The 17,709-nt window shown below is 43.0% G+C and overlaps 3 protein-coding genes across 6 annotated transcripts in view; 2 read left to right on the top strand and 1 right to left on the bottom strand.

The window, feature by feature from the left end:
- The window catches only part of LOC126561962 (gamma-aminobutyric acid receptor subunit beta), a 60,017-nt gene extending 58,918 nt beyond the window's left edge, over nt 1–1,099 (top strand). For all 4 annotated transcript variants that reach the window (XM_050218358.1, XM_050218357.1, XM_050218356.1 and 1 more), the window contains exons 8-9: nt 358–842; nt 924–1,099. In XM_050218358.1, coding sequence (XP_050074315.1) covers nt 358–842; nt 924–1,088 — 650 coding nt within the window. In that variant the 3' untranslated portion in view covers nt 1,089–1,099. The remainder of the gene's footprint in view (nt 1–357; nt 843–923) is intronic.
- A 10,294-nt stretch (nt 1,100–11,393) lies between these two features.
- On the top strand, nt 11,394–12,251 carry LOC126562929 (uncharacterized). The gene is made up of 3 exons (XM_050219529.1): nt 11,394–11,572; nt 11,650–11,947; nt 12,021–12,251. Exons 1-3 carry the CDS (start codon nt 11,394–11,396, stop codon nt 12,249–12,251), a joined length of 708 nt encoding a protein of 235 aa, XP_050075486.1.
- Nucleotides 12,252–14,473: 2,222 nt separating this feature from the next.
- Nucleotides 14,474–15,762, bottom strand: LOC126562336 (mitoferrin). The gene has a single exon (XM_050218804.1). The coding sequence runs from the start codon at nt 15,751–15,753 to the stop codon at nt 14,485–14,487; it is 1,269 nt and encodes a 422-aa protein (XP_050074761.1). The 5' UTR covers nt 15,754–15,762; the 3' UTR covers nt 14,474–14,484.
- Nucleotides 15,763–17,709: the final 1,947 nt, after the last annotated feature.

Raw genomic sequence — 17,709 nt, 5'->3', positions numbered from 1 at the left:
AAAACATTTTCTTATTTTTCTGTTTGTTTTTACTATTTCTGTTTTTACTATTTTTTTATTTTGTTTTTTCCGTCTTTAGTTTTTCTTTCTTCTTTCTTTTACGTGTATGCGTGTATGTGTGTATTGATTGTTAAATTTCTTATTTGTTTTGAACTTTGGTTGCTATACTTTGTACCACTTGTGATGCTTATCCGTACTTTACTTACTTTCTAATGTCGTGACAATGTGTTAATGTGCTAGAACTGTATAGTCGTGATGTTCACAGCCCTGCCACCAGTGCCCTCCGTGCTAATATTGCTTTCTCTCTCTCCCCCTTGTCCTGCGTGTTCCCCGACAATCGTTACCCGTTACCTGCAGAATACGCCACGGTCGGTTACATGGCTAAGCGGATACAGATGCGCAAGCAGCGCTTCATGGCAATACAGAAAATAGCGGAACAGAAGAAACAGCAGCAAGCGGACGCGAACCATCCACCACCACCGCCCCCGGTGGCGAGCGATCACAGCCACGGCCATGGTCACGGGCACAGCCATACGCACCAGCACACGCCAAAGCAGCAGATGGGCAGCCGGAGCGGCACGATGCAGAATGTGCCACCGAACATGGGTTCGCGCGGCTGCTCCATCGTTGGGCCACTGTTCCAGGAGGTACGGTTCAAGGTGCACGACCCGAAAGCTCACTCGAAGGGTGGCACGCTCGAGAACACGATCAACGGTGGACGGGGCGGTGGGCAGCCGGGTGGTGGCGGCGGCGGTGGCCCACCCGGTGGACCGCCCGGCGGTGGTGGTGGCGGACCGGATGAGGAATCGGCAGCACCCCAGCATCTGATACATCCCGGCAAGGTAGGATATTTGGGGCGGTTGCTTTATGAAGAGTTTTAGTGTCGATCGCTGATCTTTTCTTGCACTTTCCATAATTTCCAGGATATCAATAAGCTGCTCGGCATCACACCGTCTGATATCGACAAGTACTCGCGCATCGTGTTCCCCGTGTGCTTCGTCTGCTTCAATCTCATGTACTGGATCATCTACCTGCATGTGAGCGATGTCGTCGCCGACGATCTGGTGCTGTTGGGCGAGGAGAAGTAAATCCGTTCCGTGATACCGAGCACCACAACACAGAAATCGCGCCTTCCATCGGAGAGACCAGAACCCAGCCCGGGGTGGAATGGAAGCAACGACAGCGTGGCAGCAAACGACGTCTACATCCCTGCAAACAGCCCTATCCTAAGTCCTGCTGGTCGGAAATCGTTGGCAATCGAAACCGCCACAATGATCTTCGCCTACGCACAGAGACACACAGAGAGAGTCATATAGGTTAGGGCAGGATTAGGGCAGACGTACCACACCGTAGTCAGACAGCTAGCGTTGGAGAGAGAGAGAGAGAGAGAGAGAGAGAGAAAGAGAAAAAGTGAAAGAAAATTAGTAACAAAAAAAAAAGTACAGCTCATTCGATTCCCACTCATCTCACCCTCCTTTATCCCTGGTCCGTTGATCCCATCTCCCATGCACTCCCTCTATCGTATCCCTGTGTCGCAAAAGCAAGGAGTACGGGACGATCGGTCCACAATTAGACATCCCGTGCAAACACCCATTTGTACCTATTTACTGCTTTGGTTCGATTTTTATACTTATACACCAAGTGAGGAGATGAAAGAGAGAGAGGGAGAGAGAGAGAGAGAGGAGAGAGAAAAATTAAGGAAGAAAACTAAACATTAAACTAAAGCAAAACCAAACGGACGTGAAATTAAAAGTAGTCAAAAACAAACTCCACACAGCGAGCAGTGCCAGCGAAGAATTGACAAGCTGAACAGGTTAAACAGGTAGGAAAAACACGAAACGTGCGAACAGAAAGCTGTATGGGCGACCGGATTTGATATATATACATATAATAGCAGAAGTAGACGCGAAACTCGGCGAGCGAAATGTATCAAATGGAAGGAGGAGGGCGAGGAGTGGCGAGAGCAAAAGGGAAGTTCAATGCATAGCATGTGCCGTGGCTCAGCTGGTGCGTACAGATGCGTACAGCAAAGTATTAATTAATGGCAGACGACACAAGCAGGCAGGCAGCAAACACAAGAAGCAGCAGGCAGGATGAAAAACAAACCCTAGATTTTATCGTTCAAAACTAGAGATACCAATTCCACATTGAATGGCTAACGAATACTACACGTACACAGTCACACACATACACCAGCCAATACATACACATTCACACCGTAAAGAATTAGCGAAAAAAAAGGCAAAAATCTTATCTAACACCTACAAAAAAAAATCGAGAGGGCGCGGCGCGCAAATTATCACACTCAATTATTGAACAATCTTTCCTAGACACACACACACACACAAAAGAGAAAGCTCAGCTCAGCACTTAAAAAGAAAGAAGATAAAAAGATACAGAGATCGCGCAGCAAGGATTCGCCAGACCATCACGAACCACAAAGATAACAGAGAATCGCAAGTGGAGTAGTAGCGCACAATACAATGAATCCTTTCCCCCCAAATGCAAATCAGCAGAAAAACGCCACAAGTTTATCGCCTGCCCTGGGAACTCTGATCTCTCGACCTTTTTTTCTTTTCTTAGTGGTTCTCACACTAAGCACACTCAGTTTCCCCCACAACCCCTTGTTCGAACCATCAACCCTGTCGCACTGCACCACCACACCACCTTAGTAACACCACCAACGTTCCTGCAGGAGAAGAAGCTCTTAGTGTATACAGCGGAGCAGGCTCCCCATTGCTCATCACGGTGCACCCTTTTTCGAGCACTTACTTACACCACTTACCAATTACTAACTACTTATTACTACTAGGTACTAACACTACTAAACTACTACGAGCACCACACAACTACTACTCCCACTCTCACATCCATTCCATCCACCTGAATTGGAGGCTCTTATTTGGCAAAACTCTCAACCCAATGTTCGGTTGCACTTTTAATGCGCCATTTTCTTTGGAACCTTTTTTGGGGTTAAAGGCCTTCTTTGTTTTTGTTTTTGAATTTGAATTTAGTAAGTAGACAATGGAGCAGTGATTAAACGCACCAAATCGTAGGCTGAAGGATATCGATGCCATTACTGCCAAGCAAAACGAAGGAAGGAAACGAACCTTACAAACCTTTTTCCAACGAGCGAACGAGCGGTGCGTGCCAGTTTCGAGCTCCCCAAACGTGTTCATCAACGGTCAACACGAGTTGCTGCTGATCTGTACAACAATATGCTCTGACCCATACAACAACAACAACACAAAACACACACACACACATTGTGGTTGGGTTACGATAGATCGTGCCCACGTCCCCGAGGGACCGAGTAATGCTTCCAGACTTACAAAAAAAAACATAAAAAACACCTTAAGAAAAGGGATAACGTTTAATTGAAGAATTTAAAACTAAACTACAAACATACACACACACACGTAAACCCACGTACGATAAATCGATACGACAGCAGCACAAACGAATAGCGAATACCTTTTTGCCAAATTATGTGACCAGCTAACAATTTAACGACTCTTTACGAAACGTTACTTAAGAAGCGTTCTGAAACCACCCTCACCGGCTTCCCACGCGTCCTGCACTAGATTCCCCCCTACTTCTTCACTTCATTTGCGGATAATTATGACACATAGTAGAGAAATGCGATAGAGTTGCTGCCCGATTTTACTTAAGAGGACTTTGTTGTTTGTTTTTTGCATGATCGTTTCGTCGATCGTGTTTGGAGGATCGTCAGTTAACTAGAAGAAGTTGTTTCCCTAGAGTAATATGCATTCGAGATCACTCATAACAGCGGCCCCCACACGAAGACAACGTACCCTCTCTCTCTCTCTCTCACACACACACACTCTTTCGTACATACCCCAACCCGTCGCAAATACACACACACACATACACAAAAGTAGTTCAAATGCAAAACAAAACCATGGTTAAGAGCAAACAAAAAATGGGGGAAAAACTCGTGATTACAAAAAAAAAGTTGTTGTTTCCGAAATTTTATAGTTATTCTATCTCCTATAGGGGTTTGTTAGATGCGAACGAACGAACAAGCAAAAAAGAGAAGAAGAAAAAGAAGAAGAAAGAGGAAAAATGCAAAGAACAAGATGAAAAACTACCAGCAAATGATGAAGAAAGAAACAGACACACAAACAGAAACAGAAAGAAAGAAAGAAGCATGTAAGGTGGGAAGGATCGAAAGGACGATGAGAGAAAACTCTAATTAACTAATTAAATACATACGTAGACATTGACTATTCGGCACCGATACCAATTCACTTAACCGTTCAAACAAAGCAAACCAAAAGGCAAGATGAGGAAAAGAGTGAAGGAGGAAGCGAAAAAAAAACCGCTAGGGAGAAAAGGATATTTTGGTAGGTTTTTGCCCGAGTGCAAAACAAACAAACGAAACACACAAACACACAAACACAGAAAAGGAAGCGTAAGGAAACAGATACACGCACCAAAACATATACAAAAAAAACACAAACAAACACACGCAAACTGTACTACTACTACTAACTAATGCTTCGGTTTTTTGGGCCTGATTGAGAAAAGGTAGCAAGAAAGCGCAGAGTAAAAGCAAAACAAAAAATTGCGAGAAAAGGGAAGAAAAGTTGAAATTACTAAACCGCATGCCGCCATTACTACATTACTTGCTCTTGAATGCGTAGATGATAACAATGAAACAGAAAACAAAACAATACACACACACACACACAAGTAAAACATAACACATAACACACAAACACACTAAAAAGGCGGGAAAAAACAAACAAACAAAAACAATGCGCAAAAAAGAAAAATGATAACACATTTATACACACAATTAGTAAGAAAATTCGTTGTAACCAAAGTATTGCAAGTAACAGAAACAAAACAAAAAAAACAAGAAAAAAGTCGTAACTGCATTAACAAAACAAACAAAAAACCTAAACTGTCAGATTGATTGGAAAGGAAAATAGATTGTTTTTTTCATACTAAAGCTACTTCTACTGTTGTTCGTTGTTTTCATCTGATCATCTGAAAAAAAAAAGACGGAATGAAATATTTGCCTGCTTTGTGGTTTTGCGAAGGCGCACGTATTGCACTGAGATATATCACCCCACGTTCATATAGTTTTTGTTTTTATTTCTTTTGGTTTGTAATTTTTGTAGCTGTTTTCTTCTAATACAATCACAACAGACTCGTGCTCCACAGCCGCCGTTAGGGGACCGCTCGATTTTTGCACAATTTTTACAATAACCTCACCTCACACACGCTTTCCCTCTCGCTATCTCCTCTCTTGACTGCACCTTCAACACCTTCTTGCTTCGGAAACTCAATTTCTTGAGAGTATAGTGGGGGAAAGGGCATAGAAAATAGGCTCATTTTCGCACCTCGACAATCTGCACACGGGGAGTGAAACTGTTGGGAATGGTGTCCGCAAGCACAGCAAAGAGAAACGTAAGAAACGCTATAAGAAGCAATTACCACACAAATGCACCATCTCGTTTTCTTCACGATCACCATTCACCACCATCTCCAGTGTTAGTGTTAAACGTGTGCAGCAACGTATGCATGCATTGAACAGTGTGCAAATTAAACTAGTAATAGGAGAAGCAAAAAAAAACAGAAAAGAAAGCACTACCAGCTCTGGGCAAGGTTTTGGGGACGACGCTGAAGCACAATTGGAGCGATATTATGATGTATGATAAAAAGTTAAAAATAGAAAACAAAGCTATGCTCCAGAACTTCCAGTCCACGGTAGGAAAGCAAGCGGATAGAAAGCGTTACAGGAACTTACGAAAAGCTCGAAACAATAGACGCAAGCATAACGAGTACTGCAAAGCAACTAAACATTGTAGAATTCCGCACAATATTGCAATACACAAGCAAACGGGAAACTAGTACGAAACACACACGCGAATGGCTCTCGGCAGGAGTAATTTAAAATTCTAAATTTATATAAATATAGAAAACACAGAAGACAAAAAAACTGAAGCAAAACATCACTAAACACAGTAAGGATATCTAGCGACACTTTCTTAGTAGGAAAAATTGTTGATCGTGTTTCAAAAACCCAGCAAAGAAAGTTACTTACGGCGGTTCGTAGTACGTTCGCAAGAGAATCGGCTTATGGCGGGAAACGGAACGATTCTCCGTTTGTTTGCACTAAAATAACAATAACTTGTGTTTGTTTTTCTGTTCCTCTTTTGTTTTTACTTAAATTGATGATCATTTTCAAAAGTTCTTAGTGAACGATTTGTGCTTCTACTGTAGAAACAAACTATCGTATCGTAGTGTAAGACATAAGTAAACAACACAAACTTCCCGGGGACGCGACGCAAGAAAAAGGGAAAACCAAAACTAGGACTTATTAATTGTACACCGTAACAAGTAAAAGCAACCAATTAAGCGGCAGGATATTTACTCGTCAAATATCTGTAGATTAGCTGTGACTTTTCACACAGCCGGGAAGGTTTGGGGCTTGTCGCCCAAGCGCCCGTCTTTGAAAGAACTGCTCAATTATGTGGTCGACGTGTCGGCGTAACCGTGAATGAAAGCACAACATGTTACCAAAATACCCTCCTTCTAGGAACATGTTACTATCTTATCTCATGCTGAACTGGAAGCCGATGCGCGATAGTAGTGAAATATTGAAAATAACAGAAAAAAAACCATACTGAGTACCGTTTGTGGGTAGAGTAAAGTAAAAACGAGCAAAAAATATATATTTAGGGTAATATTTCCTGCTCCAATAACCCCGTCACAAACTCTCTCTCTCTCTCACACACACACACACACACACACACACACACTCACTGTATATTTATTTACAATTGATTATGATGGTCCAGTGCCGTATTGTCCACTCACAGTATATATAGTAGGCAAAACAAAACTTTTCTTACAGATCCCTACAAGCCGCGTACGGGCCAGCACAACTCTTAGAAATACACTTTCCTCTCACGATAAACAATTTTAAAAATGCGGAAGAATGCGGCGAAGCACATTAAGCGAAAAGAAAAGAGAGAAAAAAAACGAAAAACAAACAGGGCGAACACAGCTTGTATCGGAGTACGATAGGAATAGTATCTACAACAAAACCATGTGCTAAAACAAACAAAAAAAAACAGAAGGAAAAAAATATATCACACAAAAACATGGAAAATGAAAAACGAAAACCCCTTTTTGCTGAAATTATCATGTCATGGTGATAAGCAGAGAAAACGATTGTGTAGTAAGAGCAAAAGCGAATTAATGCAAGAAAGAAACGAAGAGTGTGAAAGAAAAACCCAAAAAAAAAAAAAGACCCAAGAAAGGAGTATAATTATTGGAGAAAAACGATAAAAAACTAACTAATCACCAAATCACGTGAGCGCACTTATGAAAATACGAATACATGTTAGTAGATCCAAATGGTTTGATAGTGTTCGTTTCTTTTGCGGGAAAAAATGGATCAAAACCAAACCAAACAGCACAGCACAGCAAACAGACAAGCAAAGTGTTAGGAGCGTGATAAGAGAGGGCAAAAAAAGCACCGAAACTGGACCATCCCCAAAACTCCAAACTACGGCAAATAGTGAACACGTGCAGTACTAAAAGAACATCAACTACTACTAATACTACTCTACCAACACTACTTGATACCTTACAATACCGATACTACTAGAGGAAGTCAACTACTAAGCGCAATGACCCGTTTGGCCACCATTTTACCGTAACAGAGTAACACACAATGGACACTACATACCTGAAGTGGCAATATTTCCAAAGGCCAATGGCGCTTTGCTTAGAATAGACTTTCGTTCTTCCGAAAATTATAATCTTTAAATATCTACCGAGCAAGTGAGGGAAGCAAATGGAAACAAAGCATGTAACTTACGCTTAGACAAATAGTGTCTTTTTGTTTCAAACTATTTCTCCTTGCGTTTTCTTTTTTCGTTTCAACAGTCGCCTCTTTCCTATTCCATCCTTTCTCTTCCTCATTTAGGAAAATTTATTATCTGCCCTCTCTCAATATCCAAAAAAATGCAAACTCTCCATACAAAAATTCAAGCAAATAGCCGAAGTAGAATCAGAAAGGCTACAAATCAAAAGCAAGATAACACACACACATAAAAACCCACATTGTGATTGGTCTGTGTTGTAGGTAAGAGATACTGGGGAAAGCCCCCATTCCTACCAAAACAAACAGATATCTCAGAGACTTGTAAAATGAAGGGAAAGCAGCAGCGATAGCAAAAGCATTAGTTGAATGTTATATTAGAAGTAAAACTGAGAGGAAACCCAAAACAAACCAAAACGAACACGAAAAAACACGCATACATACAGAATAAATTGTAGTGACGAAAAATACAACTGAATAAAAGCAAACAATGTGTAAGTATGTGTTAAATACTCACTGTACTCATAATATTAGAAAAAAAACTAGTAAAAAAAAACAAAAAACAAACACGAAAAGAAAGGGAAGGTGGAAAATTAAAAGCGAAAACTGCGTAGTAGAAGAATGCTAAACCATAGAAGCAAAAAAAGGCAAACCCCTAAACAAACAGCAAACACTGAGTAGCACTGAGATGGTTCCGAAGGAGTCGTGTTGTCGTAACACGAATAACCAAAACAAAAGTAAAAAAGAAAAACAGCAACAAACAACATTCAAAACAATTCAAAGAAGAATAATTATATACATATAACAAAACAAACAGAGCAAAAAAGTATGAGGAAAAACACAAAACTGTACGCGAAAATAATATTATTATATATATACAAGCAAATATATATAAAAAGGAAAATTATATATACATATGAGAAAAATGCAAAACAGAAATGAAATGGGGGAAAAAAACACAAGAAAAATTCTAAATAAATATAAATTTTTTATATAGGAATGTAGTATCTTACAAAAGCAAAACAACACAGTACACAGTGTTACGAAACAAAACAAAACCAAACCAAACAAATTCAGCATTGATTCTGTTTGCGCAGTGCTGTGAAATACATGTGGAACATGATTTAGTGCGAAAGATCAGTCAGAAATGAAGGAGGTAAATCGATAGTTGCACAAAAACACGATGAAACGGATTTACTTTAACCCTTACCACACACAATAGGCCGCTAACAGCGTTCGAGTATTAGTGTTGTAAATATTTTAGGTTGGCCAGAAGTTTCTTTTTTTTTGGTTTCGTCTGGAGCATAGCAAAAGCCATTAAAAGGTACTCTGGTATATTGGGTTCCCCCCCAAAACCAGGCCAGTTCTAAGTATAGTAAAGAAAAAATCCGTTCAATGAGCATAAAACAAAAACCATTAATCCACACACTGCACACAACGTTAATGTAACTGTGTGTGTAAATAGATATACTTTTCGATGCAAGTAGATCGCACACGGGTTCCATCATATAACACGCAAAGCCATCAGCAGTAGCCACAGTTCGTGAAGGTCACGCACGAGGCACGAGAAACGCTCAAACGATTAAACCAAGTCAAACCGAAATAAGGGAGGATTATAGATGAAAATGGCCACACGGCGGCTAGTAGCTACCTTTCTTATTAAACGTTACGCTCAATGAGTAGTAGGGACGCGACAGTTTTTACGCGAAGATTATAACCAGCATAGACGAAAAACAACAAACAACAAGCAAAGAACAGATAAATCAAATTACATACACATAATCCAGTTTTTATTACAAACTCTTACTAAAAAAAACACACACAGACACACGCCAAGTTTCCCATCCCCTCAACAACACTCAACGTGTTACGTTTACGTAGTGAAAATAATTAAACGAAAGCAAAACATTGTAATGCGTCAAATCAAACACAACACACATCCACACAAACATAGTAAAGCATACAAAAACAAAACATAAGCCTTAAGCTGGTATTTTCCGTCGGTCCATCACCGTGTGTTACAACAAAGCAACAAAAAAAAAAGGGTTATAAAACTTTTATCCAAACCGGGCCATAGCCATCAGAATGCCACTAGTTAAAAGTATATTTATATTAAAATAAAACTACTAACGAACGAAAGCCAGTGTCAGAGAAGCGACAGAGAAACAAGCCCCTTTTTTCATACACGCCACCATTACGTCTCCACGTACAGCTCCACGTAAAGTACAGTACAGTACAGAAGCGAAGGTTAAGGGTAGCCCGGATAAGTAGAAAGCTAAAAGTGAAGGAAAAATACCAATCCCGGTAAGCATAAGCGGTTAGTAATTATAATAGCTGAAAAACAAACTAAACACGATACAAGCAAAGTCCAACAAAAATCAGCGTTCGGAGGTGAAAAGAGGTGAAAATTAAGAAAACATCCTTAAACACTATCACTCTCACAAAAAAAAAACAGCATCAGAGATTGAAGAACAAAATGTGTAACTGTGAACGAAAGAACATAAAACGCAAAAGAAAGAAAGCAAAAGAAAGAGAAAGAGAAAACTAAACAAGTGAACCAAGGAAGAAAAGTTATACAGACATAAAAATAGCTGCTGCAAAAGGAGAAAGCAGAAAAAAAACAAAACAAAAATATAGCACAAAAAAGAAAACGAAAACATATTTATTGTTCCAGTGTATTTGTTTTTGAATTAGCAAACAAACAAACGGACAAACAAAAACAAAACAAATGCAATTGTTTTTCTGTTTACAACAACAAAAAAACCCATTTTGTGTATTATGGTAGGACATTTTAATATTGCAACGTACGGTAGCGATGCAAGAAAGTAAGTTAAACGTAACGAAAAAAAAAATTAGCAAACATTAAAACAAAAAAATATACGCACAAAACAGAACACTTCAACACAACAAACACACACACACAAACAAAAACGAGCAAGAAGAGAGATGGAGAGAAGGAGAGAAACATAAAGGAGAAAATGTAGAAGAAAAAAGGAAAAGGCGTTTAGAGCACAAGGTGACATATGTATCGTTTCGTCATAACTTTAAACGAGGAAAGGAAGAAACCAAAAAAACGACAGAAAATAAACAAATTTAAATAAAACCTTTCGGCTTTTCTTCTTTCGTTATATCACTAATTTGTAGGCGCCTCCAGTTTCAAACAAATTAGCACCTTCTATCCGCATTAGTGTAAAACTCGCCACCGTTAGCCGTTTGTTTTTGTTGTTTGCCAGATAAACAAGGACAACGCGCATGATCCGCGACCACACTAGCAGCTTGGCAGCAAGCGTTTGGTGTCAGCTGTTGAGAAAATTCACATACCTGTCAGTATCCGGCTCACTTTACACATACGAGTGTACCAATTCTCGCCTGCATCACCGTGGCAGCTAGCTTAATGATGACAAACACTGGCTCTGAACCCCACTGTGATAGCGTTAGTGACCAAACTCTGTGATAACCCATACCGTGCCATTTAGGTGCTGGCGTCTTCCGTAAATTAGGTGCAAAGGGCCAAGGGGGGACCAAAGTCATGCTACGGTTCTCACTGTACCGTCTCGTGGTGATGGTTTGTGTGGCAACCATAATCTACACAGCGATACGCTGGTGTCAGATCCTGTTCGGTCGGGCGGATACCGAAAGTCATCACTTTCAGCATACCTGCAACATGACCGAACTATACCGGCAAGAGCTGGAACATCTGTTCGAAAGGTTGTACAGCTATATAGGTCCAAGACGCAAGGCGACCGTTTTCATTAAGTAGTGTCCTCGGGGTTTCTTTCTTCCAGAGTACACCGGCTGCTGGTACAGCACGGTCTCACGCACTTCCTCTGCTACGGTACACTCTGGGGACAGATACGAATGACCAAGATGCTACCCTGGAGAGAGAAGGCCGAATTCTGTGTGCTAAACGATGAGCTGATGCGTCACGAGGAGGCACGCTTCATACGTAACTTCTACAGCAGCGAGCTACAGATCCACTATCTTCACTCGGAGGGCATCTACAGGATATTCGCCAAAGAGCCCACAGTTGTACGGCATGCGACGCCGTACGTGGAGCTGGTTGTATTTCAGCTAGATGAAACGGTAAGATATGGATAAATACAATTACATTTTATACAAAAAGTTATTTAAAAAAATGAACCCTACCACTTCACAGCAAGGAATGTACAAGCGGATCGGCTGGAAGCGGCGCCTCTTACCACCGCACTGTGACTGGACACCGTCGTTGGAGTGTTTTCCCATCAATCTGCTACAGGGTACGCTACCGAAACGACCACTCGGACGGTACCACTACACCGTACCGATGGGTGGTATCGAGCTGCAAAAGTACCACTATCCAGATAATTGGTGGAAGGATGTGAAGGTTCGAAACTGCAATCTGCATTAACAATTTGCTCAACCAATGTAATAGAAAGCTATTACACATTCCTTCAAAACACAAGCTCTTTTCGATTTTACGTTTCTTTCGTGGTGACGGTTCTCAATTTTCTTCCCAGGGATTTTCTGACAATATCACAACAAACCATCTTCTAATACTGTGTTCAACTGTTTCAATGCATATACAGGTTGTTGAAATAGTACTTCTTTTTTTTTTTTATTCTTTCGAATCTCTCGGTGTTTGGGTGTACGTGTACGCGTGTTTGTGACTGTTGTCCGTTTTGCCGAAATTTGTCTGTTCGTGCGGGAACGGTAGCCGTACTTTTGTACATTTGTTTGTACCGCGGCGGTGTTGCTGTTCACACTAGTCAGCGGGAAACTGTTTTTGCTGAATCGGTTGCTGGCAATCCTTATCAACGAAAACAAAGAAAAGAAAACTGGATCTACAACCCTTAACGGATATAATTTAAAAGTTTTAGAATACAAAAACCACAACTTGGCTGCTGCTGCTTGCGCTGCTTGGAAATTGCAAACTGAGGTATAAATTATTCAAGGATATTGTTGCCCACTCCCGTCCATGACGGGTGCTTTGCTGGACACCTGAACTTGGCATATAATTGACTCTTCGAATTTATTTCCCCACTAGCAGGCTCGTCTGGTCATTCTGGAAGTTCAGCCGAATCCTCTTTCGCTCTGTTTCCCTCTCTCTCTCTCTCTCTCTCTCTCTCTCTCTCTCTCTCTCTCTCTCTCTCTCTCTCTCTCTCTCTCTCTCTCTCTCTCTCTCTCTCTGTCTTCTTTCGTGTGCGAACATTATTATTTTATAACATGTTAATTTGATTTGTATGATTTTATCCTAGAAGTTTTATCATGATCATGATCATATCATTTGTTTTCCTTCGCTTACTCACACTCGCTTACGCTCTGCTCAATAAATATGAATCCAAAAAAATTTGAAAGCAAAAACCCATTGCAAAAGCTTTTTGGCGAGAGAGATTTAGGTCTACAGGAACAGGACCTTCATAAAAGGAACAGATACGCCACGCGATCGCTACAAGTAAAAAAAAAAAACAGCACACCGCCTATGAAAAACCAGGGAAACCGGAATTTTCTAATATTTTTCCGACTGTACATTATAACATGACATTACTAAAAAAAAACAGTACAAAATCATAAAGGGTATAAACATTCAAAGGACGAGGGTGTGAGCGAAGGAGAGAACACATATATCCTCCGGTTAGATTTATACTTCACTCTTCTACAATTTGGGGGTTCGTATCATTCCGTGTGGTAGATCGTTCCTATCCGGTGATGTGGCCAACTGCTAATTGTTTTGAATTATGTGGCAGCTCTAAGCTTCGTTCGTACGAGGGGTTTTACATCCGCAACTCATGAATGTGTGTAACCAAAAAAAAAACGCACAAACAATTGTCCCCAAAATACACACACACGCGTACAAGTAGTGGTGATGCACTGGTTTAGCACACAAAACGGCACACTAAAACGATGTCTTCGAGACATGCGCTCCGTGTACTAGCTAGTGCCCTATAGTGGTAAGAGCCTTGGCGGCAGTACCCAGCTGCGTTGTCCTGCCGGAACGTGCCAACTCTAAACGGGTATCCCTATCGAACTGATGACCAGGCGTCTCCATCGTTGCCTCCATAAATCACAAACGGTAACAACAGTAACATTCTGCACACTGTTCTCACCCATCATCACTCGTCGTTCTGTGTCTTTATCGCCCCGAGGTCCCGGATTTTTTTTTTCCTTTTTGAGGACACGATTCCTTTCCGCCAGGGATAAATGTAAACTTAACAAAACGCTGTACTTTGTAAGGTGCGTTGATGCATACTGACTGGCGTCCAGGGACAGGAAGGGAGATAGGGGGGGGTGGTTCTGCAAAGCCGATCGCTTTCTCTTAATCTCTAAATGTCCACACAAAACATTACATTTTTCACTCACTCACTGCTTTCCTTGTTGCTTCATCCTTCTCTGCCGGTCTATCTATCTCTCTCTATCTAACCCTAACATTCTGATCCAGCATTTCCGCACGTGATTTGCGCTGTTTTGCTCCACTTTTTGAGTTTCCTGTTTTTGTGTGTGTGGGTTGCTGCTGCTTCATCTAAAACCGCTAAACCAACAATATTATTATTAACTTATCAACACACCGTACTGTCCGTGCACTTGGAGTGCCGAGGGGCGGTCGGTCGGTCGGTTGGCTTTTTCTCCCCTATCTGGCCCGGGGCTTAGTTCGTCCTTCGGACGTCGGTTAGGTGGTTCGTATCATTCGAGTGCATCGTGTTGAAGCTCATCGCCCCGTAAATACCGGCACCGGACATTGCCGGAAGTTCAGGACCACCGCGCGGGATCAACCCGGCAGCAGGCACACTGCCACCAACTTTCTCGCTTCCTCCACCAATAGCCGAACCTCCACCAGCACCATCCCTTTCCTGACTTCGGATCAGCAAGCTGGCACTGTTGACGACACCGCTACACCCGGTCGGGGACGCTTCAGCACTGACGGATGCGCTCGCCGGTATCATGTACCGTAGGTCAGTTATCGTGGACGTTTTATCCTCCCCATCGGCCACCACCAACGCTCGCGTACTCGACCCACCGGTCGCCCCCATCGATCCACCCGCGATCGGTTTCTTTACGCGCGAAAGGATATACTTGAAGAACTCGTACGTCGACCAGCATATCGCAGTCGCCGGCATCTGGTACAGTACGCGCGCTTGCATGCCCTTAAAGAAACCCATCACACCAGCGGTGTTATAAATCTTTTTTGCCGCTTCAACGAGCCCTCGCGTTTTACCCGCGCCGTCCTCTTGCGTGTTTAGCAGCGTTTTGCACACATCTAGCGGGGTGGTAAGGGCGGATGCGGCTGCACCGGCCGCCCCACCCGCCACCATATGTACAGGAGGATTGTATTTATTGTCTTTGTTGAGCAGCTTCTGGAAGAACTCGTACGTCGGGAACTGGATCGCCGAGTAGGGTATGTTCATGACGAGCTGCGTCGAGTAGGAGCGATAAAACGCACGGAATCCTTCCGTCCGGTAGACCTGCGTCGCACAGTGCATGATCGATCTGTACGGTGAGTTGTACATCTGTAGCCGCTGCTTGACCACGTCCGCCGGGTTCGAGACGGCATCGTGCACGAGCGTAGCGGCCGTTGCCGACAGCATGTAGTTCAGATGGTCCCGATCGGACACGGTCGCAATCATCTCCTTCGAGCATTCGTACGCACCGAAGTAGAGTGCGTGAGCTGGACCGGCACCGGCCACTACCGCCGTTACACCGCGGAACGGGCGCATCAAACCTTCGTTCTTGATCATGTCGCGCAGTGTCGACGTGATCGTGTCGCGCGCTTTCATGTGTGTGAGCGATTGCATGCGGGTTTTCACCGAGTCCAGCGGGTACATGACGCAATGCTCCATGACGCCGGCTATCGCACCGGCCGTCATGATTGCCGGCACGCTCGACGTTGGCAGCTGCTCATATTCGTCCGGATTCATGACATATACTGTTGCTGCTGCTGTTCGGTTGCGTTTCCGTTAGATCGTTGTTTGCCGTGCTACTTTATCCACAGCGGGTGGGTCCCGGTCCGGTTTTAACGGAAATGTAGCACAAATCTAATGGTTTATCTCGCTTATCGTTAGATAGTCAACATTATTCTGCTGCAAGCTCTGATTCTTTGGGGCTCAATCTGAAACTAAAGGAAAATAAACGTTAGCGCAAGCAGGATAAGATAAACCGTTATAAACGCATCTTTAGCTCAACACCTATGTCGCCGTATGACTAGAGGCGCCTTCTGTTTGCTCTAGACTCATTAAGTCAAAGGCTCATGTGGTTCAAGCTTGTTTTATAGGGTGATTATTGCCTGGATTCCCCGATTTTGGTCTAGAACACTCTTCACCAGACTACTACGGACTGGAAGCTACCAAGCTGAATTTGTTCGAGGGAAATCAACCACCGATCAAATCTTTACTCTACGGCAGATCCTCCCCATAAGCGTACCACCTGATATCCTGACGGTACTCCAAGCCGGAAGGATACGACGATAGCGTTGGGGATGCCGGACTCATGCCCCACCAGGCACAGCCCTGTGCTGAGTTTCCTGGAAATGGATTGGCGACCTTGCGACGTCTACGAGACATGCTGAACCATGATCAGGCCAAGAAGAAAAGGAAGAATTGCTTTGATTTGCTTGGGGCTGCCTAGAGGTGTAGGCGACAGCGGCACCGGTCTTCACACGACAGGACCGGAATCCCATCCAGACCATCACCCCGTAGTGAGGAATCTAGAACGATCGAGCAGGCATTCACATAACACCCAGAACCAGATTTCTCAACGAAAAGGTTCACCGAGTTCACCTCTCATTGTTCCGTACGATAAGCGTTACCTGTGGTCTGATCCACAGACCATTCCAGCCGATTGCAAGAGGTTGTTTCTCGAGGTATGATTTTGAGGCTCATAAAATGCATCTATCACATGATCCTGTAAACCTCTGGTCAGCGTTTTCAAATCCCTCACTTGAACATTCACACACACACTCACACACGCTGCACAGCCAGGTATTTGGCAAGAGACACCCTATCTCGAACATGCGTGAGGAAATTGGCAACACCGAAATTATTGCTCAAATTGGATGCACAATAGCTCTCACATTAACGACCCAAGCGGCACCCGGCACACTAGTACCAGCAACACAATTCACTCTTATCGAACGGTTTCCGCTCCTATGTGGCACCAGTTTATCAAAAACCCTGTCCTTATCGCTCGTTCAAACGTTCACGACAGTATATAGGTATAGTGAGGTTCATCATCTCTTCTCGCTTTTCACGCAGATACCGCCTGCCTGCCTCCCTGCGCATTCAACTACTAAACCCAACATCCCCTAGAAACTAAGATATTGTGGCTGGTTTCTAACCACCCCGAACTGATCCCACAACTGACCGTGCTGATTGTGATCACTGTGATAACAATGAAACAGCATGCTTAGCTTCTGAGTAACTAAAGGGTAAAAATTCCCTTCCCATCACCAGTACACTATCACTTGCAGACTTGCCGCAATATTGTATAATAAATCGGAAAACCAAAACACGTACCCTCGGATGTAGTGCCACCAACAAATCAGCAGCTGTTAACGATGCTCCTGCCCCAAAGCAAATGCCGACGCGTTGGTCAAGTACGGTATCATTTATTTACACTAAACAAAAAAATATCCCCACTGCAACCGGCACGGTCCCGGTTATCATCAAAGAGCTTTGCGTGGAGAAACTCCTCATCCGTGGGATGTACATGAAGCAAAGGTTCCAAGACACAAACACACACACACACACTCTTTCTCTCTGGCTCGGGCAGCTTATCTCTCCAACAAGAGCCAATCGCTCTTTAAACTGACCACCAGGAGCAGTGGGGCCACAGAACAGCATCAATCACAGTGACGTAATTGCGTCGACGCATCGTCG

The sequence above is a fragment of the Anopheles maculipalpis genome, chromosome 3RL (genome assembly GCF_943734695.1).
Source record: "Anopheles maculipalpis chromosome 3RL, idAnoMacuDA_375_x, whole genome shotgun sequence".
Lineage (NCBI taxonomy): Eukaryota > Metazoa > Arthropoda > Insecta > Diptera > Culicidae > Anopheles > Anopheles maculipalpis.
The sequence above is the reverse complement of the archived record's forward strand: the minus strand, read 5'-3'. Positions and strand labels throughout refer to the sequence as shown.